Genomic DNA, 20,488 nt, shown 5'->3' with positions numbered 1-20,488 from the left:
ACTGGCAGGCAAAGACAAGAAGGCAATTTAATGAAGAGACGAGCATCCCGTTGTACTTACATTGAGCACCATGGTGAGCTTGGTGATCCCTTGTAGAGGACTGTACAGCATGGCTGAAATGGAAAATGAAAACAGAAAATATGAGCACCACTCTCCCTCAAAGAAACAGGGCCCATTTGAAACTGTGGAAGAATGCAAACATATCTATTTTTCAAGTTCCCAGAATCTTTCATCATTACTCCCAGAGTATCTGCTCTCGTTGCTACTTGTATTAAAATGCACTTTAGTGTTGGCCCTGTCATACTAAAGCCTGCCTGCAGCCAACGAATGCCCAACGTATTCAAAAATTTGAAGATACATTCGCATGCAACGCTTATACTAGAATAGTTTATTACATGTTCGACGTTATTTGTATTTCATTAGTTAGGTGATCCGAGTATCCTCTCGGATCACCTTCTGTATCTGTACTGAATCTTTCTTCTTTCTTTGTTTCTTTCTTTATTTCTCCTCAAAAGTTGTGCAGAGGTTAGCTCAGAAAGTACATTGCCTCTCAATGTCAAACTTATACCATATATGTATCATGTCGCAAAGACAACAGCGCAAGTAAAATCATAGTGATCAGTCGACCGTGACGTCACTATGACGTCATTATATGAAAACACATTTTCATGCATATCTCATTAATGGAATGGAATATTTCAATGAAATTTACGTCACATATATTTCAAGTCAAGCGAATTCTACTTATATTCTCAAAATTCATTTTTATCTCAAAACGCGCGCGTACGCGCGCGTTGAAATATTTGTATGCTCAAATCGAGCTCAAATTTTTTTTGCACACGTTTCAGACCATTTGGAGCATTTTTTGAAAAATTGAAAAAATTGGACGGACGCGTACGCGCGCGCACATATTCGCACGCACAGCTAATATGAAATACAAATTTTCAATTTTTTCACACGGATCGGATGTCCGAAATGTCAAGGAATATTTCTACCAAGTTTCAAGTCGATCCGATTCAATATGACGTCATACGGGCCCGTCAAATTCAAAATTCCGCGCGTGCGTCAATGGGGATACTCAGTGCAACTATGCCAGAAAACCGCCAATTTTAAATCCGATTTTAATCGTCAGGATGGACGGTGACACCCCGTTTTCTTGACATATTCTGAAAGCTGATGAGTTGTACATGTCATTTCATGGGCTGGCTATGCTGACAAAATGATTAAAAGATATCAAATTTCTTAATAAAGTAAAAAAAGTAAATTTTCAAAATGACGTCATCAAATTTCAAGTTTACTCGAGCGTATCTCACTTATCCTTAGCCAATTTTCACCTAAATTTCAATATGTTGTAGCTTATGAAATGTTCTTTCATTAATGTAATTACACAATTTTGATTAGATGACGACATCACCTCAAAAAAATGGGTTGAAGGTAACCTTGTCAAATTTGACCAGTTTACGTGTAATCTCTATGGGAGTGCAATTTTTATGGAAATGAAAATTGACATGACTATCTTTATAGAGCACTAGCTCACTTATGCTTCGGTGAATTTCTCTAAGATTATAATATGTTGTAGCTGAGACGTAGGACTATCGTAGATGTGCCCTTCGTTTTTTCATACGTTGTCGGGATCACATAAAAAAACTTGGTTGAAATTAAAGCTTATCTTCGATGTATTGTAATATTTATTTCTTTTTACAACTTTATGTGCAATAACTCAAGAAAAATATACCCTATCACCACCATATTTTGCACATGTTTAGTTCACGTCACGAACATTATTTCATAAATAACAACTACTTGATCAGACGCCATCTTGGGTATGTAAATTAGGGTCAAAGGTCATAGATGTTTCATGCTGTATCTTGGTGAATACATGTCCTATCTTTCCCATATTTTGCACACGTAAAAACCATGTTACAGGAATCATTTCATAAAATAACCACTTTTTGCTCAGATGCTATCTTGTCTGTGCAAAGTGGGGTCAAAGGTCATAAGTACTTCTTTTTCTATCTTCGCTATGACGTATTATCTCTATGGGAGGGAATTTTTTAGATGTGAAAATTGACATGACTCTCTTTATCGAGCACTATCTTACTTATGCTTCGGTGAATTTCTCTCAAATTTTAATATGTTGTAGCTGAGACTTTGCACTATCAGGACTCGAATCATTGATTAAAAAAAATCGGATCACCTTAATTTGTCAGTGATGACAAATTACAATCTCTAGTTATTAATAGGGATTTGCAGAGATACCTCAAAATAAAAAATTGGCTTTAGCATATCTCTGTGTATTCCTACAAACAACTAATGAATACAAATAACGTCAATCATGTTAATAAAAACTATTCAAGTATTAGCAAAGGATGTGAAAGTATCATCAAATTTTTGAATTTATTGGGCATTTGTTCGTTTCATACACTCTCATGCGACAGGGCCATAAGCAAGAGGGGGGCAAGACTAAGCAATTTGCAGCAAGACCCTGGTGTTCTTAACAGGGCATTCAGACGCAAAAAAATTTATACTAGAACGGTATAGCTATAAGATGAATTTATACGTCTGAACGCTGACTATCAAACGAAACGACATATAACGAAACGATGTATGGCGAAACGACGGTCAGAGCATCGTTTCGAACTAGAACTCTAATAAATCAGCATTCCGTGTGCGTCTGAACGTATGGCGACCATAGAACGGTATAACTGGGCGGGTCTTAATGGGAGTGCGCGCGAAAGGTGACCCCACAGCTGTCACTCATGACTATAGCAGCATGCGCAATGGGAAACTGCACATCTACGTTTCCCAGAATGGTCGAAATTAGTGTCTGAACGGTCTGTCGGCTATACGATGATTCTTTTGGTATAAAATGGCATGCGTCTGAATAGGGGGCTTGTGTCAGGCATGACTGACATCAACTCGATCTTCAAAACAGATGCTGACGAGAAAGCCACTGTCAAACAACGAGAGTTTTAAAAACCATAGCTGCATGGCCCTATGCTACCAGAGCCTTGAAATTCATATGAAGCTACTAAAAAAAACTAGGGTTGGAATTAAATGCTACTCTGTAAAGAAAAATTCTATGGGTGACCAGATTTATCATTATTGACTTTTTCCACAGTAAGTTGTATTAGAATAAACCATTTGATTAACAGATATACATGTATAATATAATGATATTCCTTTACAAATATTTTGATAGTTACAGTATATTCTAAAGACTTTGGTATTGTGGGGTTTTTTTCTTTTTGTATCACACATTTTATTATCACCAGACATCTCACTCAGTATAAAGTTCAACAATTCACTACTACTGAGCCAACAGAATTGTGAACTGCGTCTTTAAGCCACAGAGACTATTTGCTTTTCATGGCTGGCTAAGTCTTCCATTAGAACTTTTGTACATTTGCAGCTGGGGCACAGGAAAATGTAAACCATTAGAAATTTCTTCTGGGTAACTAATAGACATCCTCCTGATCTTCATAGTCAATCTAAATTTAGTCAGGATTACACCTTGAAATTATGTCTATAAAAATTCTCACTGCTGATATGTAATTGGAAAGTCAATCCCACTTGCAAGTATCAATCTAAATTCACCAAAATAATTCACAATCCTTACTTTGTTGATGCTATATCACATGTGAATGGGAAAAAAAAAACCCACTCACGGACAGAAAGAAAAGCTAACTTAAATGGTTAAAAGATGTCCCAGATTTCATGAATTTAAAACACCACATCTTGAAAGAAAATTCAAGGTACCGGTATTTGAAAACAGAATTTATTTCTGACTCTGGATCCATTGCATTTGATTTTTTTTCATTGCTGGGGAGGGATGCATTGCTCCTATTTTTACCATTTTTTTTTCACCATAAGATTTAACTTATGATAAGTCCATTCAATTCAATTATAGGAAAGAATTAGTAGCAATATCAATAAAATCATGGACATTATCACAAGATTGCACTTTTAAATGATACTATTTCTATTGGGAATTTTCTGTACTCATGTCCTCATATATATAAAAACACAATTCTGAAAGTGATTGGCATGTTAATTCTACAACACGGCAATACGGATGGCACCTCATATGTGAGATGAAAAATGTTAATTTTTGTAAATATGAGCAGCTGGTCAAAAGCAAATTTTCATACAAAGTGATCAATACAACTCAACTATCAGCAACTATCAAATGTCTTTATAAATGTTAATCATCAAGAAAAATTTGTTGATACTATCTGTTTAGCCACTTAAATCACAAATGCAAATATTTATAGATCTATAGAACTTTAGAGAATAGCCTATGGTGCTTTTTAGGACAAAGGAAGATATTATTTCTGTGCCATAAAAGAATTACTACCTACTGCACCTGGCCTCTTGTTGCAAAGATTGTGATGTATCTCTTTGCACGAATGATGGATTACTGCCCTAAAATACTAACCTATTCTGGATGACATCTAGCCAAAAATAGTCTGGCACAAATGAACAAAAAAGAAATACTCATCGGCCTCAGCACAGCTGTCACGCAGTTTCACTTCATAAAAATTTGCAACACATAAAAATCCCTAAAACATACAAAATATAAACACAGAAAAAAAAATTATTCACCAGCTCCATTGGGCACACTGCGCTACGTGTGTATTTTCACCACCCAAATGCATGATCCACAGTGCAACTCCTCACTGATCTCATATTTTGACCCGACTCAAGGAATTAATCCCATCAAAAGTCTCATATCATCCCCCCATAATATTTTTTTTTTCAAGGATTTACATCCTGTAAAACTGTGATGGTATTTCTGAATGATTTATGAACAAATGACATTTCTTCTTTTTTTGTATCTTACAGTCATAGGTCTCAAAAGGTATTTAAAAACAAAATCACTCTGCGATCAATCATGGAACAAAGCGCTGAGAGGAAGGCAATTGCCATCTCTGGTGACTAATGATCACTTGATAGCGACTTGAGAGCCGGAATACTGGTATCATTGCATCATTAGTATTAACGAGAAAGAGGTGAAAAAGAGGCATATCCTTGAGGTGGTATGAGAGGAGCATTTCTCTTGTTTGAATCAAAACCTAAAATCGGTCACAGGCGTGGAGAAATCATTCCTAAGTCTCTGCGTCAGGTCCAAAGAGAGAGTCTGGGAAGCAGATCTCATTCAAACTCCTCCAAAATGTAGTCTCAAAACCCGACTACCCCCACCATAAAATGATGAGAGAGAGTCGCAATAACAGCATATTATCTTCTGTCCTCATGAGCTAAACAACCATTGGTAATTGTGTAAGGTTACCAACGATGACATCAAACCTTAAAGGGACTGTACAGTACTGGTTGAGGTGAGGGATTCATGTTTTGAACATTCCTAAGTGAGATAATGAGAAACCTCTTATGAAATATGAAAGAGCATGTGATTTTAAGAAGGATTCAACATTTATTTGATGAAAATTGGTTTTCAAATGGCTGAGATATCAAAAAAAGTGATAATAATAAAAGGCGACAGGCCTCAACTTTATTAGGATCTCTTTGTTTCACCTTGTTTTTGGATATCTCAGCCATTTCAAAACCAATTTTCATCAAATAAACTTTCGATACCGGTACCCCTTAGAATTGCATGCTTTTTGACATCTCATATAGTGGTTTGTAAATATCTTGCAAAACGTTAAAAGCTAAATCCTCACCTCGACCAGAACTGTACACACCCTTTAAAATGAAGACCCTTTCTGAAAAATATGGAGGCTCATCTGTACTCTCTTTAACAAACTTACTATATCTTATAATTAATTATCATATTTGACTGATGTCTGGCTTTCAAAGAAAAAGAACAATTTTGTAGGATTTTTGGTAAATTTATTGACAGTACAAGCTGATTTACAATTTACTAATTACATAAACTTATTTCAATAGAAAGATGAAGGAAAGCAGAACTGCTGCTCTTTTAACCTTGATATGTCAGTCAAATAATACCAATACCATGGTAATGATGCTAATAAATAGTTCTAAGAATAATGATAATGGTGATGATAATGATAACCAGAATAATGAAATTGTCATGATAACAACAAACCCATTTCCACTTATCACAAAACTATTTGAATTTCATAAAATTTCTGTGTATGATAGCATTTCTTGACTTAACTGATTCTCTACCCTGCTTCATCATAATGCCACAAGTTCATGGACTATATTTCATACTCTATGTCTTATCCAGTAGATTAAGCTTGTTTGTATTGGCTGTTGGTAAATAAATAAATGGATATTCTATTTCTTTTTTACGCAAAAAAAAAAAAAAAAATCAATGTCCTCTCAGAAGTATTAGCCACAATACCTGCATGACAGCCAATGTTAATAAAAATATGAATCAAATGTCAATTTATGATACCACAGAGTACTTGGTAAAAACCATTAAGTCTGGCAGTTTCAGCAGCAGAGGAAGGGAGAGAGGGAGAAATCCCCCGCCCAGTGAGTTAATCATTAACTCACTCTGACTGTTAACAGGCCACCCTCCCGCTGATCCATCTCAGAAAACGTCAAGAACTGGGTCTGATAATTATTTCAGCATTTGCCCAAAATTAACATGTAATTACGCCTCTGATTCACAAACGAGATTTCTACTTCCACAAAAGAGAAGCCGCATGCGTCCAGTGGTACAGAAAACACTTTTATTGTATTAACACCTCGAAGCTACGGTGCACCACATGCAAACAACCGCCATCCCATGAAATGTTGTGATATATTTCAGTTTTCTGGCTGAGTTTTCTGTGCTTGACACATGACACAGACAACAGTGCATGTCCTTTACGTTTCTCCTTTACCAAATATACATTCATCAATTTCTGTGCCTTTTGTTCAATTATGTTTACCCATCCATTTGATCTCAAACGACACCAAATTTGCTTAATATGACACTCTGAACAAAATGTAAACATTTACTTTAGATAAAATACTCTTAACTCTTACCACAACTGAACAAGGTCTTCACATACCCAGTGTCAAAATTTCTACCATCACTATCATTATCATTAACAGCAAAACTAATTCTACCATAAACATTAACACTATTATCATCATGATCATAACCATCATCAACATTATAATCACTGCGAACAAATCATTCAACTCTCTTGTTTTTAACACATTCAACATTATTATCACCATTATCACCATCTTCATCATTATCATTTGGTCATGGATTTGGTCAAAGAAAGACGTATGTGCACATACAATGTAATGGTCATAGACTCGCAGAGCACATTAAAAGTGCATCCAATTCTAAAAGACCAGAAAAAGGATTATAGTAGATAGGTGAAAGAGAAGAGAAGTGCCCACGATGACGACAATAATTGTTGTGTATTCGTCGGTCAGTCAGTTCTGCTCTTACCTTCGAGTGTGTACATTTCTCCCGACTCTAGCTTGAGGGCCTGCTGAGCAATGTTGCGGAACACTTCATTCTCCGACTGGAGGCGCTGTAGGGTGCTCATCGCCCGCTTATAGTTCGTCACATACTCCTCATGGATGTCAAAGTGGCTTGCCTGAACAGCAGGAGAGCAGATATTTAAAAAGAAAACGATGGGTTAGAAGTAAGGTTATGTTTATGCAAAGTGAAATACAAAAAGAAAACTAGAAATGTACATGTATGCAAGTGACTTTATTGACATGAATAGTCTGCACTTGCACAGTACATACATGTAGCTCATAAACAAATGGACAAAAAGACTACAAAAAGTTGGATTTGCTATAAAATTGACTCTATCAGAGCATTTTCTTGCTGCTTATCAGTACTGCCTTGTGAATAGAGAGTTTCTAGTGCCACAATATACACAGTGCATGCATGCTGTATGCTTTAGATACACATGTGCAAAGACACATGATAAACATTTTCAGATAATGCTTCCTACTACATAAAAGATGCAATATACACATAAATGCACCTAAGAATTTATGACCAGCTACCATATAACATATTTCTCATTGCACTTGCTGGAAATGGCAATAGAACACCCATTTTTATAACAATTACAAATAAAATCACAGTAGAAATTATTGGGTATTGAAACAAGAAAACAAAATTTAAAGACAGAAGATATTCTTTGAGGCAATTGCCTCTTCAAAATGATTAAACCTAGTGATTGAAATATGTATAAATACAGATCTAATGAAAGTATTACCTATTTTTACCTACTTTCACATATAACAGAAGCTTCAAAGAAGCCAGAAAAGAGTCTATTTCATCTCCAAGATAAATGCTGAATGGCATTTTGCAAAAAACAAAAGGAAATATCATTCAAAAACATGACACACAGTTTGAAGTCAAATTTACATCTAGGGGTCTGCTTTGTGCATGAAAATGTTCATACGGAACAATAGACGAAACGTTCATACGGAACAATAGACGAAATGTTCATACGGAACAATAGACGAAATGTTCATACGGAACAATAGATGAAATATCCTGCAGGGAGGGGGAGGGGTGGAGAGGTGGGGGTGGGGTAGGTAAAAGAAGAGGTGAGCTCATAAACATACCAGCAGAAACAATGAGGGCACAAATATAGCTCTAGCCTCATGGCCTCACGTACAGTGGGGATGGCAGTGACATTAGTTCACACTCAGCGCAACAAGGAAATGACGGCAAATGCACATCACTTTGATACAACATACGTCATGGCACACACATCAGTCAGAAGGCAAAGTGTCACAAATTCTTTCTTTCCTTTAAAATATTATTTTAAAAACCTATTCATGAATGAAGCAGATGAAGAAGAAGATGAAGAAAATTCTTTAATTTTGTAAGTATTTCATATTCATGTAAAAGACTACAGCAAAAATAAACAACATCTTGATGCCCTGTTGGCAATGGAGTGCTGGTTTACATTTCATAATGGCCAATGATTTTGTGCTTGCTTTATTAATTACAGATTTTCAAGGCCTCAACAATGACCTAGTCACAATTACCCTAATTGCAAGATTTTTTTATAATGTGTATTTTGGCTCTTCCCCACTGCAAACTGGTATGCATTAGTCATCTAATAAGCATTAAGATCAAGTAAATTTTGTCACAGTCTCTCCATAGATACTGACTTGCTATCTCCCCAAATGTTGCCTGTGCAATTCATCACTACCTCGTGGGGTTTTTTTTCCATGGCAAAAGTTAGAATCTCTCTTGGATATCAATTAAATGGGCCAAGTAATACAGAAATGACATGTGGCTGTCTGTATCATGATAAAAACATATTTGTCTTAATTTTTAATAGTCGATACTGGCAAACACTGATTACTCGGGGCTTACAGCCAAACAAGCTTGCTTTCATGTAGGTCCTGTCATGCTTCTCTTTGTTCAACCCCATTTCGATTTCGACCAGTTATCATTACAATTGCTGTGTTATTACCATGTACATGGTTTGTTTTTTGCACATTGTTTACAAGGTAAAAGAACTTGTATTATTATTTCTGATGTAATATTCATAAATGAGAAGTATGAAAATAAATAAATTGAATTGAATTGAATGTGTGAGTTTGTGAGGTCATTAACATTCAAATGCTGGGGTTCTGTGATCTGTTTGTAGAATTAGAGTCGATTCATGCCATACAACATACTTTGAAGATAAGCATTCATCGGAGTCATATATATATATATATATATATACTGAGCTCAACTGTGAATACCATGTAAACCTTCTAAAGTAATATCATCTACATATTTTGTTTACTGCTTATAAAAACAAAAGGCAGTCAGTTCTAACATGCTGAGTGCCAGATTAGAGTTAGTGTATAGACCACCACGACTACCATCCTTTGTTACATCACTGAGAATCATTAAAAAAGAACAACTATGAGGAAAAAAACCTGGACTGTTTCTTTTTTTCATATTTTCATTTTCAAGGATGTAGAGGAAAGTGGTATAAAAAAAAAAATCACATTTTTACTAAGATACCTCATAAATCACTGGGATGCGGTCACATCAGCTATTGCATCACTGCACACCAATTTCAAGCACGCTACAATTCGATATCCGTAATAGCACGCCCTTTGCAATGAGTTACGGATATTAAATTAATCCCCCCCCCCCCCCGAAAAAAAAAAAATATCAAAAAGCTTGGGGTAAGAATATTCTTGATGATCTCCTTACACTTAATTGACTCCTGTGCTATACACACCATCCCTACTTTCCATCCCTTCCAACCCATTACACAGTGTTCACTTAGCCAATTTTCCCGGAATGGAGAATCCACTGTGTTCCTAATTACAAATGTGACTCACTATATCTGGGATCTAATCAACCATCACAGAAACTAGGATGTCCTTCTCCCCTCCCAGAAAAATAATGAAAATATAGAGATAGGTAACCTGTATATATATATATACCTACGTAAATTATTTTTATCACTCTTATGAAGTCTGTTGTTAAACCAATTTCTGCATTAATCAAGCCCTAGGCATACTCACAACAAAGTCGGGGAATTATCTTTTTTTTTCTAAACAGTAATGGAAATATACCCATATAGATTTCTGAATGGCTATCTCTTGATACGCTTGAGTGCATTAAAAACATTTTTAGGGGAAGCCAAAATTTCCCCCTCTTCCCTAATTACAGGATTACGAGATGGGATGGAGGCTTTGTGATCATATTTGCTCTCAGACTCATATGTTTACTCAGGCCGTAATTGGGGAAACATACGCCCCTGCCCCAGAAGGAAGAGAGAGAGGAGGAAAATGACTGTGTGGGGTTTTCACACTTGCACAAGTACTGGTTTTGTGAATGTGTTTAAACACACAATTCAGGCTAAAACAAGTTATCTAGTTCGTAAGTCTGAAAGCAAAATTTGACTTATTTCTTCTATCAAATACACTTCTCACATTGCGTTTGGCAAGCCATGATCCAAACGTATCTATCTCCAATCATTTTAGCTGCAAGTCTGGGTTTGTAGACCAAGTGGTGTGACCTCCAGACCATGTTTAAGGAGGTGAAGCCTAGCTCAACCTTGTATCATGCTTGTATTCACTTCTGCCATAATCATCGTGCATCTCGTAAGCCAAGGTAATCATCTCTACAGTTGCCATATGGAGAGCCAAGGAGTTCATGATACCACATTCATAAGGACTATAATTTGCTGTTGCAACTTATTGCATGGAACAGAGAATCTCTTTAGTGTCTGAAACACCCTCTAAGAATTTTAAAGTGTTTAGAAACAGGATAACACACAATTCTGACATCAGTCTGAAACTCCCTCCAAGAGAGATGGAGACCATCCACCTGGTATCACGATGATCATCACCATCATCTTCCCATCAGTGGGAGGAGAGGATGCCTCCCATCTCTGGAGGCAGGGAGAGAGATGGAAATAGGGAGGGGGAAAAAAAGAGGAAAGGGGGACCCCCTTGATGGAAACAGTTGTGATGCTGCTAATGACTGACTCACGGCAGTTATTGCAAACTGATTGCCGCGACGTGATGAACGGGCGAGCCTCTGCAATATCGGATGCTTCGCATTGCTCTGTCAGCCTGGAAAATTGGGAACAAAAACTTGGCCTTGCCTCTTCCATCTCCCTTCTTCCCCATTCTCTCTTCCCTCCCCCTCCCCACCCCCCACCACGCCTCCATCATTTGCCACTTACCAATCCATCCGCATCATCTGACTGAGAAAATATTTCCTCACCCTCCTCTAACGCAACAAAAATCATGGTCCAGCGACAAAGAGGGAGCGCTTTGAATAATTTTTGAAATACGATGCGAAGTTTAGGACGGCTCGCAGCGCTCGTTTATCTCAATCATTTTTCATGAATGACAGGAGTAAGGCGGAGAAGGGAGAAGGGGGGTGGGGTAAGAGGAGAGGGAGGTCTCCAAAGAGGCTTGATTGAAGAATCTATTCCCATAAGCATCAGCATCACACCTCTTAGCATCAACACTCTTGAGTGGTAGAGTTTGCACTCAGGGAAAATGACCCCTCAGCAACGTAAATAATTCTCCAGTAAGGTCCGGTCCTTGTCACAATCTGAAACCCATAGAATGGTACCCTACATGGCTGACAGCGACTGCTCATGACAAACAAAGACATTTTTGTTTTTTGTAAATTGAAAGTGCAATAGACATACAGGAAATCAATCTATTCTTTCTGTTTTGTTTTGTCTTTGTGTTTTCTTGCCACTAGGAAAATATTGCACACAAAAAAATGATACTGAAAGTACCTTTTAGTTCTGTTATAGGACTAGGGATCAAAACTTCCAGTGTGAGTTGTACATATTGTTTGATTGTGTATTGTTCAGTTTTGTTTTCATTTCAGAGGACCATGAAGTACTTCAACAATAACCCCTGCCTGGATTTAATCATCTGACTACATTGAATGGCGACTCTGCACAATTAACATCATAACATCATTCAACATAAACTTTTTGATTGCAAATGATCTCATTACCCATTGATTTTCTTTAATGGCATTGACTATGCTGTTTAGAATGGGTTAAGAAAAACACAAGAATGAAACTAGGAAATAGTTATTTGCCTTTTGTTCACGTTTTCAAATGTTAGCTATTGGATCAGGGTATTTATTGCGATATACATTTTTATGAGGAATTCATAGGTAATTGAAACATGTCATTAAAAGTATGCATGTCACAATTATTATTTTTTCTAAAATCATCGGTCCCCTTAAACATTGACCATTTCCCTCCCCCTCCCCCTCCCCCCCCCCCCTGCCCCAAGAGTCATTAAAGTCAAAACACAGTTTTTAGAATATTCAGTGCACTATTCACACATAATGCACACAATTTTAGGTGATATTCCGTACGCAAAAAAAAGGTAGCACTGTTGTTGTTGCCATTGTGGAATGTCTTTCATGCAGAAGCGATTGGCTCTAATCATTTGGAGGTTTAGTCAATCAAAGCTCAATTTGGTTCTCATGAATCACAACACTGCCCAGTGACACCATTAACTGCTCACCTCAGTTATTATTTGCTAAGCAAAAGATGACTTTTCATTGTATGGAGATTTTCCACTTGGGAAAATTTCTCACTGCAACAGTAAACTCTATAAAGCTCCAGCCTCTTGATTTGAACTGATTTTGAAAAGCATTTACCACTTACTTTCAACCCTGGTTCTTTATTTTTTTTTCTTCTTTGTACCAACGCAATATCACAGACTTTGATAGCATGTAGGGCCATATAGCTCAGCTCAATGAATAAATCAATGGATAGACAAATAAATACAAAGTTGATTAGCCACATTGTTCCACAATCAAAGCATTACTCATTATGATACAGTTGCCTCAGATAGGAATGGGGGAGGGAAGGTTGGTTCTGATATTTTTTCCCCAATAACCTAATGATAATACCGATTCTCACTCCATTAAGTATTTTCACACCCAGGCAAGATCCCTTCACTGTGTCAGACTGGGCATCAAAATCTCTTTGTTTGGAAAGTGCGATGTTAAGTACAGCGAGTCATAATTCCCTTTCATGGTGCGCGGATTACCTTCACCGCTAGAGTTAAATATTAAACACACTCCATGACATCATGGGAGGTAGCTTCTCGCTTTTTTCCTCTTTCTTTTCTTTTGCATATTTCATAACCATGGCAACACCATCACACTGTGCACCTGATTAGGCTAATTTTGAACAGGAGGAATAAGACTCATCAGGCACCATTTTAGTGGCACAAACATGAGGTAAAACAATCTATCTTGTGACAATACGAATACTTGTTTTTTGTTCTAGGTTTTTGTGTTTGTTTGTTTTCTATAAAGGGAATATACAGTCTGACCTCTCCTATCCGGACATGTCGGGACCGGCGCTCATCTGGATAAGGGATTTGACCAGATATGGGAAACTCAGTGTTTAATACACGCAGGTATCTACCCAATGATAGGTATTAAGCTGAGAATTGATGTGAATGCATAGAAATTATGTTGGGAATAATAATATGTAAGTCATGTGAGTTTGTGTAGGAATTTTGTTTGGGTGTGAAATCCCCCCTTGTCCCGTAATTATTAGAACGAAAAAAAAAAAATCACGCCGAGATCGCATCCACATCATAGAGAGATCCGGATAAAGGGAGGCCGGATACGAGAGGTCAGACTGTATGACCAGGCTTTACCAACCTGAACATACTGTACTTTAACTCTGGCAGTGCGTGGTCTTTCATAACATTCTGTTGCCAATCACATTCTGAATGAGAACATAATGGGATAAATTCATGAGCCAGCCTAGTCCTAACTTCAGTTGATGAGGTTGACTGAATTACTATCAAAAGTTGTGCCATCAAAAGTTATGAGGATAAGTTATTTTGATGAATGAATAATGATTAATAATTAGGAGTCTGATCTTGTCAGTGACAGTCACATGTCGGGGAAGTTGACATACAATGCACAGGCCTTTATATTGAATGTCTTGTCTTAAATGACTGACTCAATCTCTGATCTCTTTTACACTATGCTATAAATCGGAGTCAAATGTTCTTCTCCTGGGCCATCCTGACTAAGCGGTGGTGACTGTATAACAGCTAAAGTTCAGTCTGTATAACTGATCAAACTGGATGATGGTCTGAACCGACTGAAACAAGCGACAGAAACACCAAACTCTAAAACTGTTAATAAAATATTGAGGAAAAAGGCTTTGAAGTTAAGGGTCTATTGAAGAGCGCTGACTCACTTTCTATTGTGCGTGCACACACACACACACATACACACACACACACACACACACACACACACAATGATGTCAAAACACAGAAACCACTTGGAAGGGATAATCTGATTAACAGTGAAACTTAGCAAACCCATAAAGCTCCTTTGATTCATGATTATTTCGAAGTATCAATGCTGTTACTGGCTGTTTTTAACATCACCTTTGTGTACATATTTTTATGTGCCTCATGAACAGAAAACATAGGAAAACAACACCAAATAGAAGGAAAATTCAGGAGAAACTAATCTCTCGACAAATGTTAAAGGGATCGTATAGTTTTGGCTGAGACCTAATTTCAGGTTTCTAACATTTTTTGGTGAGGTAATGAAAAACCTCTTATAAAATATGAAAGAGCATGTAATTCTATGAGGAATTCAACGTTTATTTGATGAAAATTGGTTTTGAAATGGCTAAGATATCAAAAAAAGAGCAATTCTAATAAAGTGTGGGACCCACACTTTATTACGATCGCTTTGTTTTACTTTGTTTTTGGATGTTTCAGTCATTCCAAACCCGATTTTCATCAAATAAACTTTGAATTCCTCTTAAAATGGTATGTTCTGTACCGGTACTAGCCTATATCATAAGCTTTTCTTGGTGTCTCGCAAAAATTTAAAAGCCCAATTTTTATCTCCACCAAAACTGTACCATCCCTTTAAGATGGCCTAAGGTTCAAGATGCAGTACATGGTATGTTATAAAAACAACTACAACACAGTGATACAGGTATGTGGGGCTATCAAGAACAAGACCTCTTACATCAAAGTGCACTTGATAATGAAAACACTGTTGTAAAAACATTACGATTGTATTTATTATGGTATCAAGTTAACTTAATTGATTACAATAATCATTTACCACATCCTATTTGACATTTTCTTTCATATTAAATGCAAGATAATTGTATCATAGATGAAGCAACTGATTCTTTCATTTGTTTTATGCTTCCATCAATGCAATCCTCTCACCACCAAGCTTGCTTTGTTTTGTTTCACAATTTAAAAATATACATAATTATGTACCAGCTAGCTAGGCTTTATCCAGCTCTGGATGATATAAAAGCAGGGTATCGACCTACTCCTTTACAGTGCAGACACAATTTTTTTAGCTCTAAGGGACTGTCAGTGATGACAAAGGAGGCACTGTGTATACACAAACCCTCAGCATGCCCCAATAGAAACAAATCGCAAAATATGCACTATGCGTAGGATTATGCTAATGCTCTCTTCTGCGCCTACAAATAGGATTTATCTTGTACTTACAACATGTAATTTTAATCAATGAACTAACAACACACTCTGGCTGGCTACATCAAGAACACACAAATACCCACAACTGAGATCATACAGTATACACACTCACACACACACACACACACACACGTCATGATGAGCTGGGAAAAAAGAAGCAAACATACTCTCCTATCTAGCAAAGCCTGGATACACATAGAATGGAAATTAAGCAAACACAGACACACATACATACACACAGACACACAAACACATGCACACACAAATGCTAATCTGACCACCACTTCAAGAACCATCAATACCCTTTATACCCATATGCGCTGTAGAATAAGCGACGGAGCTACGAGGGCATTTATGAATGAACGAACTCTTTCCTCGGCGTCACTCTGTGTTATTGAACCCGCCCGCTGACGCCGAGCGACTTCGCAAATTGCACAACCCCGAGGAAAAAAAAAAGAAGGCAAGCCTAGCTAGCATCAGGGCGTCATCCCATCATCGACGAAGATATGACGCTGCCCTCGTCACACCATAAAATCCGACAAGATTTCGACGGAGCACGTATTCTCTCATCGCTGTACCTGCAGCGGGTAATTCAATTTCTGCCTCTTTCAAGTCACTCGTGCTGTGTTGAAAAGCTGTCACAACAGATGGTCAGGCTTTATTGCTTAAAGGCACTGCATTTAAAGTGGCAATGAACATAAAATCCCTGCTCTTGATGATTGGAACACAAGTGGGAATACCCAGCACTTGTCTCTTTTCCCGACTTGAAGATACTTTAACTAGTGTGTGATTTTAATTTCGTTCCTGATTTCACTGCTTTACTTTTGCACAAGTGGTGTTGGAAAAATAAAGATTTGTGGATGGGAAACTACCAATCTCTAAAAATCATCTTTTATGTGTACGTAAACAAAGCTTGCATCATATTGGTCACAGAATCACTACAGATACTAGCTGAATAAGAAGAAGTGAGCCCTGTATCTAGTCTTGGCACAGCTGCCTTACAGAAATTTACATGAAGAGTGATAAATATTATACTTTAGGAACTGACAATCAAAACAATGATGAAACAAAGAGAAAAAAAACATATAAACAGAGAACCAATCAATACAACACAGAGACTGGTTACAGATACCCTGGCTGTAAATATTTGGTGTGCTTAATAAGATGATGGACATTTCTACCAGACATGGCTTACTGGAAGTTTCAAGAGAAACTGAAAATACAAGGGGAAAAAAGAACCAAATATCACCAGAAGAGAAATTTTCTGACAGAATATTAAATGCGTACATGAACGAAATCTTGTTCAGCCATCTTTAAAATTAGAAAGATCCAAAAGCAATGTCCCTGTATCATTGCTTAAAATGCAAATCAATGAATATATCAATCGATATTGATCAATAATTTCATGGAGAATATATTTTCTGGCAGTTGCTAGACTCACCAGGAGTTTGAAGGAGTCTCCTTGCATCTGCTCTGGTGTCCAGTGTTCCAGCTTGGGTTCCATGTGGTGGACGAACTGGCGGTGGACCTCGGCCAGCTCCTTGATGCGGAAGAACATGGTATCGTACTCCTCCTCTGTCAACACGGGCTTGGAGGTCGAGATGCTAGCCTTGAAGATCTCCATCACCTGAACATGAGGGCAAGATCGATTAGAACGATGACGGTGATAATACATTAAATGGATTAATGTCAGATGCCGATCTTACCATACAGAGGAATTCCACTATGTGGTCAGATTGACTTTATGAAGCAGGGTTAACTTTCACAATCACAACAGGAAATTTTCATGACAAAGATGCTAATCAAAAATTCAGAAATATCATGGAATTTTGATGTTTTACACATATCAACAAAGCGGAAAGTGATCAAAGTCACATCAATGTCATCACCTCAGAGCTCTTCCACTGTTCTTTTAAAAAAAGAAAAGAAAAAAGAAAAGAACATTACGCACATTTTTGGGATCGACAATCGAGTGAAACTACAACTCCCCTATAAGAAAAGTCACCATCACCAAGTATTTCGACCCTTGTGAAAGATATCTCTTTTTTAATTCATTCATTCATTCAACAACAAAAAAAGGAAATTTAGCAGGAATTTGAAGACATGCTGATATGACTCCTGTATGGAAATGACATCATAACTTCATCTCTTATTCTGCATTGGGCTTTGACTGTATGATAATTCTCCACTTCAATAATATGTGGACATGACCAAACAAAGGTTACTGAGCCATTCCAACTCCCGCCCGCCCCCCCCCCATACACACATGCACATATTGCTTTCCAACCACTTTTCCTTTTATGACTCTACTGCCTTTTATTTCATTCTTATTCAATACTCAACAAATGACTATTATGCCAGCCATTAACACTTCCCCTTTTTTTCTCCGTTTTCCCTCACTTAAGAGTTATTTCATGAGCCTGAGTCATCCAGACTGATATTACCATCAGTTAGAGTCAGGGAAGCGGACTGTCAACATCAGGCCACTAGCTGACCAAATCCTGACCCAAAACTAACACCTTAGTAATGATCTATGAGCCCCCTTGTCCAGCTTTCTTGGCCTGGCCAAAGGAGAGCAATTACTGTACATGCAGACAAAGCTAACTGATCAGAGGGTCTAAAGGGCTTTTTACACTTGTAAATTTTTGCTTAGCCCCGGACTATCGGTGGGGCTAAGGGGGGGCCTTAGCCCCACCGTTGGTACGGGACTATCCTTAGCCCACTTTCTGTTTACACTCGTTTTTGCCAAAGTGGGCTAGCCCCACCGATAGTACGGTACTATCTGGCCCTGCAAAATAGCAGGGGTTAGCACCGCAATTGCGGTGCTAGCACCGCAATTGCGGTGCCAAGCAAGTGAGTGTAAACAGAACGAAAAAATAATCCTGGGCTAAGCGACGGAGACGAAGTCCGACCCTCACTGACCAATCAGAAACGAGGCAATCAAGTGCTGCCGGTGCGTGCGTGTACGTGTACAGTACACAGCGTAATTATGAATATTCATGTGGTTTGGAAAGTCCGGGGCTAAGAAATACGAGTGTAAAAAGGTCAGTTTTCTCCTTAGCCCCGGACAAGAGATAGTACGGGACTAATTGGCGAGTGTAAAAAGCTGAAAAAATTGGTACGGGACTAACGATAGTCCTGGGTCAGAGAAAGTCCGGGGTTAAGAAACACAAGTGTAAAAAGCCCTTAACATACTGTGCATGGAACAGGGAGGAATACTGGCACGGTAAAAGCTCCAGATTTATGCTCTATCCCCTAAACCAACCACATGGGGAAGTTGAAGAAAGCTTGATCAGAGTGATGCTAGAGCCCCTCCCCCTCCCCCCACCCCCCCCCCCCCCCAGCCCCCACACACACACGCACATAAACAAACAAATAAAAAGAGGAAACAAAAAGAAAGAAAGCCATCCACTGAGAAGGTGGAGCTTTTTTCCTTCTTCTAAAATACTACAAGCTCACACACAAAGCAAAGAAAATAGAGTTTCCAACTGTAAATGGGTTCAGAGAGTCATAAAATATGAGTAGAGCGAAGTTCTTTTATCCTGTGAAACTGCTCATCACACTGACATTTTCACTCCATGTCTAGAGGATTTGATTTGCCATGACAACAACATCATGATCACTACCTCCAGGTGTACAGTGTACTTTTAAGATACTTCTGGCTGGAGGCAAGAGACTTCCCATACACCCAGTTTGCCCATTACGTTCTCAACTTATGATACATCACTAAACAATCGATGTGAATGGAAAATGGTGGGAAGGAGTGAGAGAGGAGGAAATGTTCATATCATACTATGATCGTTTTCACACCTCTTGAGAAATGTACTTGCAATGCTGAATTACAATTACGATTATAATCACGATCAGAATTACTGTCTATACACCAAGGAAGGCTTCACAGATTCTGCAATTTTGAATTTCAAAGCGAGGACAGAAGGCATGGCTTCTTTCTGAGTTCCAATCAGTCCTGAGTGGTGAGTAGTGTGCACTTTTTTTATTGCAATGAGAGCATTTGAGGAGTGCTGTTTCCCTGCAAATGTGGTTAGAAGGTCACCATAAGCTCCACCCCCCCCCCAAAAAAAAAAAAAAAAATATGGAAGTCAATCCATACACATGGCTGTTTCATTCCATAATTCTGGAGAATCGTGATTAGAAAGCACCTCTGTAACATTTGAATCACAATTAGAATTACCATTCAAATCAGCCTCCATGATTCCAGTTTGTACAGTGTCTACACGCGGCTAAAATGCTTCATTTGAATAATGATTCTAGTGATGCTTCATTAGAATCGTGATTCAAATTACGCACTCTTGGTACGTGTGAAAACAGCCAATATCACTTCAAATAATGCAAAGGACTGTATCACAGAGTCTGTCACCCAGCCACTTTGCAGCTCTTTAATCATTCCATTCCATCATTACAATGCGTAGGGACTTCACCTTTCAAATCCCCACATGGTCTTATGACCCGCACGTCTCCGAGAATACCACATTATCTCAACGTTCAAAGTGCGGATTAATGATCTCACACAAATGTTGTATTCACCTAGTCTGCCCTAATCTTTCCT

The 20,488-nt window shown here is 37.9% G+C and overlaps 1 protein-coding gene across 1 annotated transcript in view; it reads right to left on the bottom strand.

Moving 5' to 3' along the window:
* Nucleotides 1–20,488, bottom strand: part of LOC139734194 (active breakpoint cluster region-related protein-like) — a 126,737-nt gene that overhangs the window by 54,838 nt on the left and 51,411 nt on the right. The window contains exons 4-6 of the mRNA XM_071644999.1: nt 17,363–17,548; nt 7,379–7,529; nt 61–113 (exon numbers count right to left, since the gene is read on the bottom strand). Coding sequence (XP_071501100.1) covers nt 61–113; nt 7,379–7,529; nt 17,363–17,548 — 390 coding nt within the window. The remainder of the gene's footprint in view (nt 1–60; nt 114–7,378; nt 7,530–17,362; nt 17,549–20,488) is intronic.

Source organism: Diadema antillarum, unplaced genomic scaffold (assembly GCF_040938485.1).
Source record: "Diadema antillarum isolate AM-2024a unplaced genomic scaffold, OU_Dant_1.0 seq00000512_RagTag, whole genome shotgun sequence".
Taxonomy (NCBI): Eukaryota; Metazoa; Echinodermata; class Echinoidea; order Diadematoida; family Diadematidae; genus Diadema; species Diadema antillarum.
Note: the sequence above shows the minus strand (reverse complement) of the source record. Positions and strands in the feature narration are given on the sequence as shown.